At 45.3% G+C, this 19,061-nt stretch overlaps 1 protein-coding gene across 1 annotated transcript in view; it reads right to left on the bottom strand.

The window, feature by feature from the left end:
• The window catches only part of C11H10orf67 (chromosome 11 C10orf67 homolog), a 48,690-nt gene that overhangs the window by 17,932 nt on the left and 11,697 nt on the right, over positions 1 to 19,061 (bottom strand). Inside the window, exons 6-9 of the mRNA XM_077303099.1 lie at positions 14,627 to 14,774; positions 11,926 to 11,984; positions 10,156 to 10,227; positions 4,395 to 4,472 (exon numbers count right to left, since the gene is read on the bottom strand). Coding sequence (XP_077159214.1) covers positions 4,395 to 4,472; positions 10,156 to 10,227; positions 11,926 to 11,984; positions 14,627 to 14,774 — 357 coding nt within the window. The remainder of the gene's footprint in view (positions 1 to 4,394; positions 4,473 to 10,155; positions 10,228 to 11,925; positions 11,985 to 14,626; positions 14,775 to 19,061) is intronic.

The raw sequence follows: 19,061 nt of genomic DNA, 5'->3' as shown, positions 1-19,061 counted from the left end.
CACAATAGGGCAGGAGGGTTGACCATACTGCCTGAGAACTTATCCTGGAATGGAATGGCCTAATTCAGCCACACCATTGCTTCCCGAGTAGAAATTTGAAAAGAAGAAATACTCTCAACTCTAAGAGTTATGGGATTGAGGTAAATCCATTTCTACAGCTCAGAAAGTGACAGACATTACTTGAGCCTTCCCATGTGCTCTACCTTTTTAATACTGCGATCTGAAGCAGACTCAGGTTGCCATCTCCAGGTCTGGAAATGCTAGGTGAAACCTGGGAGAGTGGGGTTTAGGGAAAGGGAGTGATTTATATGCTACTTTTTCTACACAGTGGGTTAGACAGAATGGTGTGACTTTTAATTATGAAGACAGGCAATGATCATGCAACATAAGAATGACATTTCACATTACAGTTTTAATTTTAAAACTTTTTCATACACACACAAACACACATGCCCATTATGTATTGTATTGTATTGTATTGTATTGTATTGTATTATGTTATATTATATTATATTGTGTATATGTGTACAACACACTAATTACAAATATATGTCTGTACACAATTTTTTATCTATTTTCATTGGCAATGTGATCTTCGTGAGACCTGGTTATGGCTTCATTGAAACCCAGGAATCCCGTTGTGTTTTATATCTTTGTGGGGAAAAGGAAATCTTATGCAAACACAGTTCAGATATATACAAATATGAGGCTCCGAAAATCTTTTGAAATGGCTGCAGGTGTTGGCCACCGTATCTACAATCTACTTCACCGAACCAGTGTTCGCAGATAACAGTTCAACAAAGTCCAGTGTGCATATGTATCGAGCAGTAATTATGTTCTGTTTCCTTTTATGTCTGCTTTATGAACCCCACTGTCTACCAGCCCCCAATACCCAGATATTTCTGTTTGCCTTGGACACACGTGGCAGGTGGGGAGAGGTGCAGAGGCGAGGAAACAGTGGTTCTTTGAAGCCTAGCTCATTTCGAGTGGCTGTAATAGTATTACATTCATGTGTAATGCGGACAATAATATAGCAATTTCACATTTTAAAAATTCAGCAAATCATTTTGGCCTCATTCCCAAGAAATTTAGTGAAGCTTCCATTTTGAGCTTCTCTGGATCAAATCCCACATTTATATCTACCTATTTATTATTTATTGCTTATTTTACTTACTTCATTTATCTTTATGCCCGATGAGGAGTCAAAAGCAGCTCACGTCAGTCCCCTCTTCTCCATTTTATCCTCACAACAACCTTGTGAGGTAGGCTAGGCCAAGAGCGTGTAACTAGTTCAAGGTCACCACATGAGATCCCAGGTAAGAAGTCAGGACTTAAACCTGGATCTCCCAGATCCTAGTTCAATACTCTATCGCAGAGATTCCCAACCGGGGTTCTGTGGAACCGTGAGTTTCTGCAAGAGCTCCCCAGGGGTTCCTGTGACCTTTCCCGGAGGTATGGGGCACCACAGATGTCGCTAGAGCCAACTTCCCTTGTGGTCCTACTGGCCTAGTCTCTTTCTCCACAATAGAAATGGTAAACGATCGGTTGATTGATTGGCTGGCTCCCACATCCTACTTCCACACCCATTTCTCTGAAGGGGCGTGTCTGGCAGCTGGAAGCCACTTCCTCGCTACCCCAGAAGGGATTGGCAGGCAAAAGCTGAGGGCATGGCTGGGGCTTCGAAGAAAGTGGCTAAGGCGGGCCAACATGAGCACTGACAGCGAGCCCAGGTGAGGGAGCTTAGTATTCCTTGCAAAAAGCCCTGCAGTGTTTCCCAATTGGAGGGTGACTGATTGAATGTAAAAGATGCTCTTGAAACTTTATTTGGTATAATTACGGTATAAGAGCAACATGGGAGTCCCCAGTGCCACCTAAAAGACCAACAAGCCTTCCAGGGTACACATTAATATACGACAGTCAAATGTAGGTGGGAGGAGGTGGGGTTCCAGGGGTAGTCAAACTGCGGCCCTCCAGATGTCCATGGACTACAATTCCCAGGAGCCCCCTGCCAGCGAACGCTGGCAGGGGGCTCCTGGGAATTGTAGTCCATGGACATCTGGAGGGCCGCAGTTTGACTACCCCTGGGTTAGACACATCAATTCTGGTGACACAAAAGGAGAAGGAGAGGCCTGGTGACATCACTTTCTGTCATGTGGCAGTGGGAGTGGCCTAATCACATCCAGTGGGAGTGTCTGGGTTATGGAGCTTCTGGAGACATGGCACTTCTGAGGGGCAGGGTGTGGAAGGGACACACAGGCAGCTGACGTCACTTCTGGGGGTCCCCCAAAGACTGAAAAACATTTCAGGAGTTCCTCCATGGTCAATAGGTTGAAAAAGGCTGCTTTAAGTTATGAGGCATACTGGCTCTCATTTACATGATTTAGAGAGCAATCCAAAAACAGATCTCATCAGAAACAGGTCCCATTTTATTCCATTGGGCTTACTCCTGGGAAAGTGTTTTTAGGATAACAGCCTCAGGGGTTTTGGGATATGGTAGAATAGCAAATAATAGTTTTAAGAAATTATTTTGAAAACTTATACCCCACTTTTTCTTTCCTGTCCTCCATTTTATCCTCACAGAGGCAGAGAAATGTGGTGGGCCCCAGGTCACCTGGCAACCTTCCATGGCAGAATAGAGATTTGAACCCAGTTCCTCCAAGTTCTAGTGTGATACTAGTTAAACCGCTGCACCTCATTGACAGTGATAGATGGGTTATTGGACTGGCTTCTTCAAGTGTAGTAAACACCAGCATCTTGATAACCGATTGCATTTCGTATCTCAGTACAAACTACAAATATGGAAACTATTTACCCATTATAATTAACTGGTTCCATTTATGCCCCTTTTCTGGAATAGTACTAATCTCAGCATATGTTACTTTCTCACCGAATGTCTCCGTTTTCCAAATATGTTTGATTAATCACATCGAATACCTGTTGAAAGCAATTCAACTTCAAAGAGTCAAGGAGAGTTGGGCATGAATCTCACCCTTTTAACTTCAGAGTGCTGGCCTGTCGTATGCCACTAGTTAAAGTTGGAGGAATATGTAGGAAAAGAGTGACCTTTAGCCATGTTTATCAACTCTAACTTCCATCTATCTTTGGAAAAGCGTACAAAAGCAATCCTATATTATTTTGGCATTCAGCTTGTCAAAACAACAGGGGAGGGGGGGAAGGACCAGTGATAAAGAAGGAAGGGGTTTTCTAATTCAGCTACTAATCATGATAGCTGAATGGAACCCCCCGTATTCTGAGGAAGCATGTACCCAAATGGGGACATAACTGAGGACAAACAGAGGAAAACTGTTGCTGCCTGTGAGCTTCCTAGAAGCATCTAGCTCACCACTGTGTGAAGCAGGATGCTGGACTAGCTGGATGCTTGGGCAGATTCAGCAGGACTCTTCTTACTTCTTTACTTCAATTTTAGCCTGCCGTTCTCACAGAAAGCAGTTCATGCAATTTAACAATACAACGAAAGCAGTGTCATATATCTAACAGTCAAGTGGGCGGTCCATCTGTGAATGCTTAAATCCACAGATTGGGCCCACACTGACATAAAACAGATACTTCTCCAAATTTAGGGGGCTCCCCAAGTTTGCAGAATAATCTAAAATAAAACAAATGTCGGGGAGGTTAAAATCCTCCCCCCAATAAAAGTGTTGTCAGTGCAGGTGCAGACAACAAGGCTACTTCTTTTGGTGGCAGATGGAGGCAGGGTGCTGTGGCAGGCCTGGCAGCAGAGGCCAAGGGGTGTGCCATTCTCAATGGCAGCAATGTGGAGGGGGGAGCAACCAGGTGGGCCTGGAGGTGGAAACCAGGGGCTGCTCTGAGTTCATCAGGGGTGGTGATGGTGAGATGAGGCAGGAGCCACAATGGGCTTGGTGCTAGTGTTAGGGACAAAATCAGCAAAGCGAAAGAAGATATACCTCCACAATACTGTGGGTCACCATTTGAAAAACAAACACACACACGGAATTAACAATAAAATAAAATGATGAAGATTATTTGTAACACATCGCTGATTGCAAATATCATCTAAGGATGCCTTCAGATATCCCATGTCTCCGGCTGGACTAAAAGGTCCCACTGAAGTTGTACTTAGCAAAGTGGAACCTAGAACAAATTGCTGTATGCAATATAAGGAGCATCAAATGTTGACCATAAGATCAGGGTTGCCGGCAGCCTGGAGAGAAAAAAAGAGTCTTGTCCCCTTTATAGATGCTTAATGGGATGTTCTTTACCTGGTGATATTATTGACTTCTGTGCCATGAAAAGCTTCACTTTCTCACTTCCCAAACGTTGACTAGTCAAAGGGCAAAACATTCATTCCCAGGATGTTGGCAACCTTACGTTCAGGCCATCCAATGAATGACAGAGCCAAGAAACCAACTCACCTTTTCTGCTGCTTCCACTTCTGATGTTGTCGCATGCTTGGTTAATCTTGCCACCATTTCCTGCGCTTCTCTGACTTCCTTAATAAATAACACAATGAAAATAAGTCTGCATTGAGCCAAAAGAAAAGGCGGGATAGGAATGTTTCCATAAATAAATATATGGATAAAAGGCCCTGGACTGGAAGCTACTTTTATTAATTAACAGAGTCCTTCTACGTAGATCTACTCTGAATCCTCAGTTCTGTGCAAGGGGGCCTGCTCCTGGGAAAGTGTTCCTAGGGACTGCACATATTTTTAATACAGGCTTAAGGAAATGATATTTACCATGCCATAAAAAGCCATTTCTACACATTAAGCCTCTATTAAAGAACAAGATATGTTTCTGCCACTTTTTTATTTTAAGCCAACATTTGCATGTTAACATGAAATATGATGCTGGAATCAGCTTGGTTGGTCTTTAAAGTGCCTGTTGATTTGTTACACTTTAGGTATAACATGAAATGAACCATAAAAAATAAAAAGGAAAAGGAGAAAGCTGCCCTAACCAGGATAGCATCAGATTTTGGAAGCTAAGCAGGGCCGACCCTGGCTAGTATGTGGATGGGAGACCTCCAAAGATTTGGATGGAGTTCCTCCACACTGAGGATCATGCCATGGAGGAAGGCAATGGCAAACCACCTGTGAACGCCCCTTGCTGGGCTGCCAGACAAGCCTCGGCTCTCCTGGCTACACTACACACATGCCATAGGATAAATAAATGATAGAGGTCACAGACAGCATCTCAATACTGGAAGAAGAAGAGAAGAAGAAGGAGAGGTGGTTCTTATATGCCGCTTTTCCCTACCCGAAGGAGGCTCAAAGCGGCTTACAGTCGCCTTCCCTTTCCTCTCCCCACAACAGACACCCTGTGGAGTGGGTGAGGCTGAGAGAGCCCTGATATCACTGCCCGGTCAGAACAGTTTTATCAGTGCCATGGTGAGCCCAAGGTCACCCAGCTGGTTACATGTGGGGGAGTGCAGAACTGAACCTGGCATGCCAGATTAGAAGTCCGCACTCCTAACCACTACACCAAACTGGCTCTAATATAATAAATAAAACTGGCTAATATAATATAATAAAACTGGCTCTGATATAAATTTTGGATGCGAGACAGTCATGTGGCCCTACATTTAGGGCCAAATTCTACTCATTTATTCAGAAGATTTGTATGCCACTTCCCCAGAGAGCAGCTTGAAGCGGCCTACAAGTTAAAAAAATAAAACCACATCAGGGAAAAAAAACATACAGCAAACTTGAGCAGCCTGAAAAATACCCCCCCAAGAGCTTATTGAGATAGAACAGCTCCAAACAATGGAATTCTTTGCTGCTTGTACAGTTCTGTGACTGAAACTCTGAGGTATCGTTGGGCATTAAAAACAGCTGGAGGAGGGAGTGAGTGGGCATTGTGGTTGAGGCACCACAGAATGGCAAAAGGGTTTATTTTTCTGCTCCTGTGCCACTATTGTCAAAAACATCCACTTCCGTGTATACACGGTGATTTTTTCCCCCAGCTTTCTTGTCCATCAGGCTCTTCTCTCTGGTTCCGTTGGAAGAAACACCCACAAAGGTACCCCTCCAAAATAGCATTTCATTATGTACCAGGAACTGGTCCCAGAGCAGATGATTCCTGGCCGCTCTTTGTTGCATAGAAGTATCTGGTATACATTTGGCCTCCCTGGATGCATACAATAATAAATCTCTGAGAAATGATGTAGATAGGTATATATATATACATACGTAGGTACGTAGGCAGGCAGACAGACAGACAGACAGACAGAGGAATGTTTTCAATGTGGCGTAAGGGTCAGAGTGTCAAACTAGGATGTAGGTTCAAACCCCCACTCAGCAGTTGCACTCATGGGGAGACTTTGGGCTAGGGCAGGGGTAGTCAAACTGCGGCCCTCCAGATGTCCATGGACTACAATTCCCATGAGCCCCCTGCCAGCGGATGCTGGCAGGGGGCTCATGGGAATTGTAGTCCATGGACATCTGGAGGGCCGCAGTTTGACTACCCCTGGGCTAGGGTTTCCAGGCAGTGCCTAGCAACCAGTGGAACAGCTGTGGGCAGGGATACTGAGGGCTGCAGTGCCGGTTCCAGTTTCATGTCACTCCCAGCAAAAACCGGAAGTGACATAGGTAGCTCTAGGAAACACTGAAAAACCCTATGGTTTTACCACAGAGTTTCTGAAGATTCCTAGAGCTAACATGTCACTTTAGGAGTTTTTTTTAAACCAGAAATTACATGAAGCTGCAGGTGGCATAATGAATTTAAAATTTTCCCCTGCCAGTACCACTCAGAGCAGCAGCGGACAACAGAGCAGAGGGTGGGCTATTCCTCACCCAAAGCTGGGGGTTTGGCATTCCTGCTTTGGGCCAGCCACTCGTGGTTCAGCCTCAAAAGGTGGGTACGTGGACAGGAGAATGGATAACACTGTGGACAGGAAAATGGCGAGGAGCTCCCTGAAGAAGGGTAAGATAAAAATATATAGAAACATAGTTTCTTGGAAGGAATGTTCAAAAGACTTCATTAAGCTGTACTCCCAATAGGTTTGCAGCATAGCGATTTGTGAGGTTTACTTCTGAGTAACGATGGCTAGTCCTGTTATTCTGTGCTTCAGCTTTCCAAGTGAAGTCTCCAGGGCAGGCGCTGAAAAGTTCTTCATTTGAAAAATACAATTGCATTTTATTTAGGCTGAATTTTTCAGCCCCCACCCTGCTGAGTCTGCGGCATCTGCAGCCCCAGGGCTGTTCTCACTCCTTGCCCAGAAGCTGGCTGAAGAGCCCGCAGGATACGTCCCTCTGTGCGGGAGCGCGTGACGCATGGTGCTGAGACTAACAAAACAAAATAAGCAGAGCAGCTATAACTTGGCACCAACGGTGACAAGTGGCAAAACAAAATATATAAAAGGAGTGAATATTTAAATAGCTCGAGTGGTATTGATTTGCTATTCACAGCCCCTTTCTCTGCTGAGCTGCATCATTCTTCTCTGGCACGTTTAGAAAACGCAAGTCAAGCTGTGTTTTATTTTTTTCATATAATAAACCCTCTCAGCTTACTGTAACAAAAACCAACCGGCGGTAGCCAGTGTGAGGCCAAGCCACCCCTCCCCTTCCCTCCCCGAGAGTCAAATGATAAAATAAAGGGGCAGCCATCTGGAAAGTTCTTGCAGCCTTTCAAAAGCCATTGGGAATGTCTCCTTGCAGATGCCTCTGTGCAATGATGGTGGATTGTGCCCACGGCTTTGATGAGATCCATCCAGAGGGATCAGACGTCCAATACAGGAGCCCCTTTATGAAACTTGTTGTCAGTAGCAGCAGCAAAATCTCCATCAATCAAAACGCACGGTGGCTGAGCCAAACCAGAGGAAACACTGGGAGTTCTGCAGACAGAACTCCAAAAGACTTAAAAAAAAAATAACAGAGACTCACAGATCCCCAATTTTAACTGGGCTTGGGCAGAAGGAGCAGGGGAATCTAAGCCTGGGACTTCAGGCCATGTCCTCTTTCTGAAACAGAGCTGATATTTGCATCAACATACATCTCTTGTCCTATGTCTAGTCTGCTTGCTCCATTGAGGGGAGGGGGCAACCAGGACTTCTGTTGGGTCTTCTCAGGAAGGAAAATGTGTCCAGGGTCAGGGACGGACACTGACCCTGTGGAGCTCACTGTGACACATGAACCCTTGACAGACAGCAGGAGCACCCTAATGGCCCCTGCTGGCACCTGGAGCTGCCCCTGGTGCCCAGGACTCACCTGTTGGCATTTGGATAGCAGCTCCAGTGAGCACAGAACCAGGTGACACAACCCCCTCCCCTTCAGAGGCCTGGGAACTTCCCTCTGGATGACAAACTAGACAGTGGCATGTTGGCTTCCCCACGGTGAGCATGGGAGACCTCACAAAACAGTCCAGGAAGGAAAGATTTAAACCGCTCTTTTCCCAAGCCATGGTTGCAATCCAAACAATGGAACCTCCAGAGTCAAGAGCGGACTGGTTTGGTCCAAGTGGAAAATAACAGGAGGGTCATCTTTTCATTACGACATCACGAAAGTATCACTCAGCAGTGAGCAAGCTTTCCAGGACTTGTTTCACTAAGACAAGTATTATCCTGTCGTTATTTTAGGATTTCCGATAGAGCAGTGTGGTTTCCAGGAATGTTGATCAACTTGGGTTTTCAATTTATACAACAGCGGTATATATGGAAATGACTTCCACAATAAAGGGCTGCTAAAACATCAACTGTTTTTCCAAAATGCGTATTCAAGTCATTCTGTGCTTCAAGTCTGGACTCAAACCTGACCTCTGCATCTGTCTTCAAGGGACTGGAGAAATCAGCAAAATCAGTTACAATGTGGTACCTCCATCAAGGCAAATTTGGTGTGCACATTCACAATGCATGTTTAAATGCCAGCTCAATGACTCCAACTACAAGGGAGGGGGGCAGATTTTTTTTTTAACTACTGCAACATAGCATTCTGGCTCAGATGCCCCATGCTAGCTTGATCTCATGAGATTCCAGAAGCTAAGCAGGGTTGGCCCTGGGCAGAGTCTGCACTTACTTTCTTTATTCCATTGTCAATCCTGTTGAATTCAGATCCATTTGAACTCGGGTCTTCCTCTTTTCCCCCCTCCCCATTGAAACAGGAAAGTGTTCTGCACGTGGTTAGGGTAGTTCAGAAGGGGGAGGGAGCCAAGCTTCTTTCTTTCTTTTCTTGGAGGGGGGGGGGAGAGGATCGAGGAAGGCAAAGGAGGGGGAAAAATACAAGACCGACAGAAGTTGAGAGAAATTAGGGGCTTCTTCTTTAAGGCAAGCTTGTCACATGACCAGATTTGGCCAATCAAGGGTTCTCTTCCACGCAGCAAAGCCAAGATTCAAAACAGCCTGCTTTCTCAATCTGGATTTTATAAATATTGAGCATTAAAAGCACTCTAAGATATCGCACAATAAAGGTAGGGTCACTCCGGATTAATCCTTCTTGCTGCAGAAGGAAAATTTAAATCGCCCCAAATCAAAAGGGAAATCACATTCTGTGTAGATGGTAGGGACTGAATCGACCTGAGATTGGAATAAAAGCTCTGTGCAGTTTACATGCAGGCTAGTATTTGGAAGGGAGACCACCCAGGGCTGCTACACAAAGGTAGAAAATTTGACCAATCACCTCTGAACTTCTCTTGCCTTGAAAAGGCAGGTGTGGCCAAACTGTGTAAGGCAGGTGTGGCCAAACTGTGTATCACCAGATGTTCATGGACTACAATTTCCAAGAATTGCTAGCAGGGGCTCATGGGAATTGTCCATGGACATCTGGAGATGTCCATGGACATCTGGAGAGCCACAGTTTGGCCATCCCTGCATAAGGTAACCACAAGTTGGCTGTGACTTAAAGGCAGTTTCCACCATTTATCCAATATTGCATTTGAACTCTAAGGACCAACTCCTTTTAAAAAAAAAGCGCTTCTTAAAAGTAACCCTCCTTGCAATCAGAACCACAGACCCAGTCCAATTCAAGGCCCTCCACTAGAACCAGTCCTGGGTATCTTGCATATTGCCTAGCTGCCATGTACATTAACAACGTACTTCTCCACTCGAATTATTGCACCGGCTCATCCCCTGCACCTATTTTATCCGAAGAGGGGTCAGGGAAGAAGTAAAATACATTGTAATGCCGCATCTGGGATGAGACCTGTCAAAACCGTAGGCTTAATACTTTAACACTGCTCACTCACCCGAGCTTTCGACAGAACTCTTTGCTTCTCTCTTTCAACTTCCAGTTTTAGTATTTCCTGGCTGTTCAGTAGCTAAGATTCCAAAGGAAATTGTCAGTAGGGAAAGCAACAGCATTGGATGACAGCAGAGGTTGTTAAATGCTTCTGCTTTGCTTTTAAATACAAAGCTTCCAAGTTGACCGTAAAGATTCTATGGGGCCCCGACATCCTCGTTTAAAATGCCAAGGACTAGAGGATTGTGGATGACTCTGGCCACTCGTTCCTGACAGGAGCAGATTGGGGGTCTAAGCAGCCCAGAAGCCAGGGGGGCTTGGGGTGGGCAGGGGCACTGGCCCCACTGCAAGCTCCACCGGACTCTGACCCAGCCAGCAGCAACATATCACCCCCGGCTATCTGTCATTCAGACAGAACCCCTGGGACTCTGTCCTCCGCTTGCCACTGGGTGCCAGATGCCCCCAGAGCACCTTTAGCACACATTCCTTAATGCCATTAAAGGCCCTGGCCTCTGAATTTCGTATGTAGCTGAATAGCCGTGAGGAAGGCTCATGCTGCTGGCCAGAACAGAACCATGATCCTCCAGGAGGCTAGAAGGCATGGAGCGGAATAGCTGCCTCCTTCCTTTCCCAGCCACGGGCTACTTAGCCACACACTCTTTCCCATCCTGATAGCTGTTCCTTGAGTCCTTATCTGCCTGGGTAGCCTTGGTTTTTCCGATCTTGCTGCTGGAGTCCACACAGATCTGGCCCTCCCTCCCTGCCTTAATATGACTCTCACACCTGCTCAAACTATGTTCTGCCTTGAGCATGGCTCTCTGGTAAGCTGATGTCAGCTCTGCTGAAGGCTTCCTCTCCCTGAGAGAGGTGCAGAAAGATACCTTGCCACAGAATTGCCCCATGGATCCTTGTGAGCAGGTCCAAGAAACTGCTAATGGTGGTTTCAAATGTGGTCTCTAGAGAGCTTTGCCATTTATTATCTGTACCCTGCAAGTTCTACCCCTACGCAATCTTAAATGGGTTCCCTATGCAATTTGGGGGAAACAAAAAAGCTTAAATATGGGTTTGGGGCATTAGGCTTAAATATTCAAAGTTACCCAAGACAACCCCTGAAACATTCTTCAAGCTTCAAGAAATCCCAGGAGTGGAGCAATCTTCCAAATATGGTTGGGAAGCATAGCTGTGTACATGCCCACATGTGGCCCCTCCCCTCCCCACCCCCTCCAGGCCCATCATTGGCCATTTGGGGAGGGTGCGTGTGTGTCATGACCATATATGGTCCTATCACCTGATAAATGTTAACAAATTTAAAAAATACAAAACAAATTAATGAACTCCCACCCATTCGGGAAACCCTTCCAGGTCTGTCAAGAAAACCCAGATTGAGAAACCCTGATTGAGAAATCCTGGTGTACTCTGACTGGTAGGGGCTCTCTGGTCAAGGTCTTCCACACCACCTGGTTATCCAGTCCTTTAAACTGGTGGTGCCAGAGACTGAGCCCAAGACATCCTTCCTGTAAAGCGTTTGCCCTACCATAGAGTCTACCTAAACATTCCCAATTAAAACCTCCAGAGACCAATAGCCCTAATAAGTATATTCTTCGAAAGTTAAGAATGCCAGTTTGTTAGGTCTATGACAGCTAGTGGGTTTCATAAAACTCAAAGGCTGGGACATCAAGGAGGCTGGCCAGCTTTTGATTACAGGGCACTAACACCAAGGCTTTTGTGCCTTTGGGATTAGTAATTCATCATTGTCAGGGAGGGAAAAATACAGTACCTTTTCGATTGTCTTCAGATCTCTTTCTCTTTTGCCCTGCAATTGTTTAATTTCAGTATCTAAAAGAAGTGGGAGAAAGAGGGGAGGAGGGAGCAGACCATGAAATTACATGGCTATTTAAAGAGATTCATATTGTGCACCACAGGCCAGTCTGTAAACCCACTGGTAGGCATGGTGGATGGAGGCCGTGGCAGACCGGTGACCTTCATGACTGCCCTTGACATTCACAGCCTTCTTCCTGCTGTTCAGCTTGCCGGTCAGAGAGAGGGAGATTAAGAAATAAGTTCAAGAGCCAAGTGTGTCCGAGCATCCTGAGCTTTTCATCAAGACTGGCCTTGGACATCCTTGCTCTTTAGTCACAGCTAATACAAAGTCTTTTTAGCAGGTGGTTCTTTATGGCTATCACACCAAGTTTCTGATGTGTCCCCCCCACTGGGGAGGAGGGGTCGGGTGGGATGGGACGGACATCTTTGCATGAGGTGATAAAACAGGAGAATGTCGGCTTTGTGTTAAATTCATTCACTTGCCCAAAGATATTATTTTGGCATAACCCCTCCCCCCCATCTTGTTTCTACAAAGCTATAATGACTTCATATCTGGTTTGATGCGCTCAGGAAGGCTGTTATTACAACTCATTTCAAAGATTTTAACAATTAAATCATTTGACAGAGCTTGTACCTCAAGGGTGCCTCTAGAGGGCCAGAGAGTAGGATTAAAATAACAACAAAACCCCCAGATGGTTAATGGAGATACAAATTTTCTGTAACTGCATATTTATGGCTTTCCATTGTTACTAGGAAAATATGGTGCAACCTATAATACCTTGGGCATTGTCAAGCTAACCAACCAACCAACAATCTATCTAACAGCCTAATCCAATGCAAACAGAAGTAAGTCCTACTGAATTTATTGGGGGCCATTTCGCACCCGATATAGTGAAATGCTTACCTTATGAAGTTGCCATATTTTTGATGTTTTGCATGATGTCGCCACCATCTTGCATCCAAGCAGCAAACTGGTAGCTACATCCTCCATTTTAAAGCACTTGCTGGGGAATCGCATAAAGTGGATTCCCCATCCTAAAAAGTGCAAACTACAGGAGAACAAGCCACACGCTAAGGAAATGTGTGGATCTGAAGTAGCACTATCTCTACTTCCAATGTCCCACCCTCACACCTGCCTCCCTCTCCCTTGTCCTGGGGACAGGGTTTTTTTTAAAGCAAACTGCCTGGAGCAATGAATAGGTGTTCAATCAGGCAGGCAAAGCAAAAAAAATTCCCCCCACAGTTTAAACACAATGCCTCTCTAAAGCCCCCCACCCCCCAATCAGGGATGAGATTACTTTTTTAAAGATTACAGGCTTGTGATTCCATAAGGGGTGGCATTATAAAAAGCACTATGCATCTATTGTTAGATGCATAGGCATTTCAATGGAGAAGTCTTACTTAAAAAAAATTAGTTGGCATCTGGCTTGATTGACAGGCAGAAGAGTCTTGTGTAAAGCGCATTGCTCTGTTCCACCATTTCAAGCATGCAGAGTGTAAGGAGTGCGAGAAGGTGGCAGACGAATGCGAGAGAGAGCCAGAAGGTGACGTGCCATTATTTTTACCACTATACTATTTCACTGGCATAACGCTATTTTTTTAAATGTGCGGAATTGCCCTGGGATTGACTTCCAGTTAACTGGCAGTAGAATTGCAGCCTTAGACATATGTTAGGATTTGGCATTACTCCACACACCAGTATACAGATGGCACAAACCGTAACTTTTAAGCAAATAAAAACCAGTGGAATATATTCTGAATGAAGATTCTGGAATGCATTTGGCTTCTCTAGACACCTTAAAGGTAAAGGTATCCCCTGTGCAAGCACCGGGTCATGTCTAACTCTTGGGGTGATGCTCTCTAGCGTTTTCATGGCTCAATACAGGGTGGCCTTGCCAGTGCCTTCCCCAGTCATTACCGTTTACCCCGCCCCCCCCAGCAAGCTGGGTACTCATTTTACCGACCTCAGAAGGATGGAAGGCTGAGTCAACCATGAGCTGGCTGCTGGGATTGAACTCCCAGCCTCATGGGCAGAGCTTCAGACTGCATGTCATCTGCCTTACCACTCTGCACCACAAGATGCCCTTGCATACTAGAAACCTTGCATATTATCAAAATATAGGATTTCCCCCCAGAATGCACACATTTTATTTATTTATGCTTTTTGTAGTCTGCCTCTCTCATGAGGACTCGAGACAGATTACACGTCAAGCCCCATCTGGTGTTACCAATATTTAATTTGCATCCATTTCTTGCTATACTTCATCTTCAATGGAGCAATATCTAAAAGCTGATGAGTTGCCATTGAATAAAAATATATGCAATGTAGGCTTGGGAAGAATTTTATAGGACTGTGTACATTCTCAATTTTAACTCTCTAAAATATTTTTGAAGTCTCAGCACTCCACAGGCTAACAAGCTTGAAAAGCTGAAGACGTTCTCAAAGTTTGGAGGCAAAGAACAAAATCTGAGAAAGTGATGTGAGTGAATCCACACTTCCTCGGGAACAAACCCCCAATTAACCTACTGGACCTTCTTGCTCAGTAAACAACTCACCAAGCTTGTGTACCCCACTTTTTGTGAGTGGATTTTAGATTTCTCTAATACTATGCCTATAGCCACCCTTTTCTTGTTTCTTCTCTCGTGAGAAAGTTTACCTAGTTCAACTTGCTCTTTCTCCTTTCGTTTCATGGCTTCCTGAAGGCGTGCAACCTTTCCGTCCAAGGAAGCAATTTCTTCCCGCATTTCCTTGTTTTCTTGCTGAAGGAATTCTTTTTCAAATTCGTTGTCTTCCTCATACGGAAGCTGGAAAAAAAATCAAGAAGCTGTCTGTTTCTAATGCATATGGGGTAAAAAAAAAATCAGAGGGGGGGGGAGAATGTAAATATGCCTCCCTGGGAGCACAATAATTGCACAATACAAGCTATCATATAATTTTCTGAATCCTGTCATATTAGTTACAATATGAATGGAGGGAAAACCAGGAGCCTAAATGGAAGCTGACGGAAGAAAGGCCGCAGCGCCCTAAGTACAAAGACCGTAACACATGGGGATGGGTTACTGACAGGAATAATGCATATCGCATGGTTTGTTTGCCCTCATCATTCAGGCCAAAGCATTGTGGCAGCTCCGTCCAGCAAGGCAGCTGGGGCCTATCCACCCACACTGGCCTCTGTGTTTCTGAAGCGCTCTCCGTAGCTAGGCGGGCAGGAGAAACCCACGGGCTGGCCAGCTCCGGGGGGTTGCAAAGAGCATGGCTCAGGAGAAGGGGGACTCGTCACCTTTGTGCCGCTTCCTCACTGACAGTGCTGCCGTTGCTACGAGAGGCACATCACATGTCAAAAGCGGTGAAATTTTCAGTCTGGGAGCCGCATGGAGTCCATCAGGCGGCCTGATACCAACACAGTTGGTTTTCTGCTTGGTGCCGTAGCCACCCAGAGGCAATTCATATTCCAAGCATTAAGATAGCTTTGCATGCACATCACACATGGCCCGTTCAGGGTCTCTCTCGCTCTCTTTTTTTAAACACCATTGAAGACGCTGGTTTAAATCTCCATGCAAAACAGTGATAACCTTGTCGGAAAGTTCCAGGACAGCAAGCAACAAAGGACTTTAAAGTTATACTTTTAGTAAAGCAAACTCATTTACATTTTTATTATGCATGCCCTTTGTTAAAATCTTGCCACGTTCATTATGGAAAAGACTTTCTCGTAGGCATCCAAGCTTATTTGGAGAGCTATTCTTTCTTCTCCTCTGCTTCAAAGCGATTGAAGGCATTTGCATAGATTGTCAAATGGCTGTCGAGATTTTACTGCGGCATATTTCTTTGGAAAGAATCTTGGAAAGCTCTCCGCTTTTCCGGGACGCAACTTTGCAATGGCCCTCAAACAGCAAACTGGGTTCTGAAATGACGGCTTAATAAAATCTAATCACAAACCATTTAGTCGTTGTAACCATTATTACAAGGAAAGACGTAATTATTTGGCCCTTGCAAATGGGATCATTGGACGATAAAGACGTAAGAAAAACCTTGGATTTGAAATGTGGGTTTTTAGCACACTTATACCAAGAGCTGTTTTGGCACACGTACCCCACTAGAATGTAATTTATCCCAATTTTTTTGAAGTCGTTTTGCTATAAAACACTTTGGCTTTCGTACCTTCTTATAGCCAATTCACAGCCAAAACTAAATATGTAGCAGGTAATAATTTGGGCTAAGCCAAGACTTAGGTTGCTTGAGATGGAAAGTCCAAAATGAAACCTTATCTGACTACTTAACATGGTATACAACCAACCCCCTGGGAAATTCCCCTGCACCCAATTCACTGAAATCAAAGGGAACTGCAGCTCCTATTCATTTGAATGCAGCTAGCACAGGATAACTTCCTGCTTGATTCATGCATCTGCCTCACTCAGACACCATGACAAACCCCTGTTTGTCTGCAATGTGCACAAACAGAGTTCACTGCTCAGGCTGTATGATTCTTCCTCCTTCCTCTTACATAGAGCACATCTGAAGCCCTTCTAGTGTGGGATGCTTTCACCCAAACTCCACTAGATCCCAGTTCAGGGTCCCGGGCAAACTGGAGTTCATTTCCTCCCTTTACACCAGAATTTTAAACCACAGTTTAACTCCAGTTCAGAAACAAAGTTTGTGGGACGAAAACAAGCTTTCATTTGCCCGAGAACCAAAGCCTTCGAAGGCGCTTTGCATGCAAGGGGAGGAGAAAGAAGGACCACGTGAGCATAACAACAAACTGTGTTCATGCCCACTGCGGAGAAACAGAGGCAGGGACATTTGAATGCAGTCTCTCTCTCTCTCTCTCTCTCTCTCTCTCTCTCTCTCTCTCTCTCTCTCTCTCTCTCTCTCTCTCTCTCTCTCTCTCCCCCTTCATGCTCGGGGTCTCAAACCCAGGATGCTGGGAGCCAGGGCCAAGCACTTCCCTCCTTGTACTACTGAAGCCGTAAGAAAGTCATTCCATCTCAACTTGAAGGAAGTCACACTGACATATTACAGGAGGCCACAACAGTATCTGCCAGCCCAGCAGTACCATGTGACTGGGAAAGCCAATCAGAACAAGAACAGCAGGTCTATCCAACCATGAAACACCACAACATGGACTCAACCCCAGTTTGGGGGGGGGGGGAGTCAGTTCACGAGTCCATGCAGGCCTCTGCAGCAGCCAAGATAAGGCAGGAAGTCCGCCCTCGTACAGCCACATCCCCAACCCCCAGACCCTCCAAGCTTCCTCCTCGCCTCCTTGATAGATCAAGCTATACTGTGCTGACTTCCCTCCCTATAGAATGACCCCCCCCCAAGATCTGTACACAACGTCTGAATAGGAGCGTCCATCCCATTCAGTTGGATTTATGGTAGGAGTGAACTCTACATCAGGGGTAGTCAACCTGTGGTCCTCCAGATGTTCATGGACTACAAATACTGGCAGGGGCTCATGGGAATTGTAGTCCATGGACATCTGGAGGACCACAGGTTGACTACCCCTGCTCTACATGAGCACCCTGTCAAAGCAGACCTCTCCACGAATACTTTGCATTCTCTCCCGTGGATTTGTGGAACACGCCTGCAGGAGTCCTGTGCACTGGAGAGCAGCTTTGGTCTAAATAAGTTACATTCGGCACCTTTGTTGGGAAGCAGGCATTACTGAACTTTGCAGGACATTTCTAAGCCAACCATTTGTAGGAGAGGGCTGTTCATGGGACATAGATGCAAATATTACCCCCGAATAAATCCTACTGAAGTCAAAGAAGTCGCTTCAGGGTAAGAGCTGAATAACAAGGGCTGGATCTTTTGTACCCTGCTTTTCACTACCCAAGCAAGTCCCAAAGTGGTTTACAATCGCCTTCCCTTCTTCTCTCCACAACAGACACCCGGCGAGGCAGGAGAGGCCGAGAGAGCTCTGAGAGAATTGCAACTGGCCCAAGGTCACTCAGTTGGTGGCATGTGGAGGAGGAGCACGGAATCAAACCCAGTTCTCCACCGTTCTTAAGCACTACATCATCCTGGCTCTTGCGGTAAAGGCATCGGACATGATGAGCACGGTGCTTAGGCCGCCAAACCCATTAATATTACGGACATTAGTGGCTATTGTGCAGGACAGCAACATGAGAAGCTGTGCAGAATATAAATTTCTTAGTGGATAATTATTTGCAGCAATTATTTGGCTATTACCATTATGCAGCAATTATTTGGAGAGGAAAAAATAAACTATAAACTACCAGGAATAATTGCAATTAAATGATAATCCTTCAAAGTACATGAGTCCAGTAACAGACACTTCAAAGTAACGTTTCCCAGGCGTAAAACTTGTTATGTATTCTTGCAAGTTATTGGGCTGGATTAGGCATGGGCTGTTCTGTGTGTGTGTGTGTGTGTGTTAAGATCCAAATCCTGAAAATCCGCTAGGAAGTCTTTAATAAAGACCTGCCGGAGGGTGTGAACAAATATCAAACGGTACAAAGAAGTGTTTAATCAATATTCTCCTGTGATATTGTTCGGCTCTACATGGTTACAGAACAAATCCACATTTTCAAAGGAGGGTTTTTAAAGAGCTGTTTATGACCTTAACAGGCTTAAGCTCAGCTCCTTTGCTCTGGAGGCATTTGGAGTCAAGGGCTTACTGAGCCCGCAGCCGTCTGACTGTAAATAAGTGGAACTAATCAAGCGGATGGGGGAAGTCACATTTTCAAACGAGGGGCTTCAAAACAGAGCTACAGGCCCATGTTTTGGAAAGCAGCATCGATATCTAGTAGTCGTAGTCATGTTTCTCTCCATCGATTCATACCATGCGTTTTTCGGCACGGTTAATCTTCAGCTCCACCATCTGTTATGAACCAAGAACTGCAGGGAGAATAATAAACTACTTGGGGCTCACCTTGCACTTTATCCATCAGCGAGATGAATAAAGGGATGGTTTTCTGCAGCAACAGTCAAATGTTACCGCGGCAGGTTTTGCCCTGGGGTTCTGCCCACCTTCTACCCACAGGAAACTGATTTGGTTGCTGACCCGGGGAATTTAAAGAGCAATTGCAGAAAATGGGTGGCAATCCAATCTAAACATTGTCTATACATTT

The sequence above is a fragment of the Paroedura picta genome, chromosome 11, assembly GCF_049243985.1.
Source record: "Paroedura picta isolate Pp20150507F chromosome 11, Ppicta_v3.0, whole genome shotgun sequence".
NCBI classification, from domain to species: Eukaryota; Metazoa; Chordata; class Lepidosauria; order Squamata; family Gekkonidae; genus Paroedura; species Paroedura picta.
The sequence above is the reverse complement of the archived record's forward strand: the minus strand, read 5'-3'. Positions and strand labels throughout refer to the sequence as shown.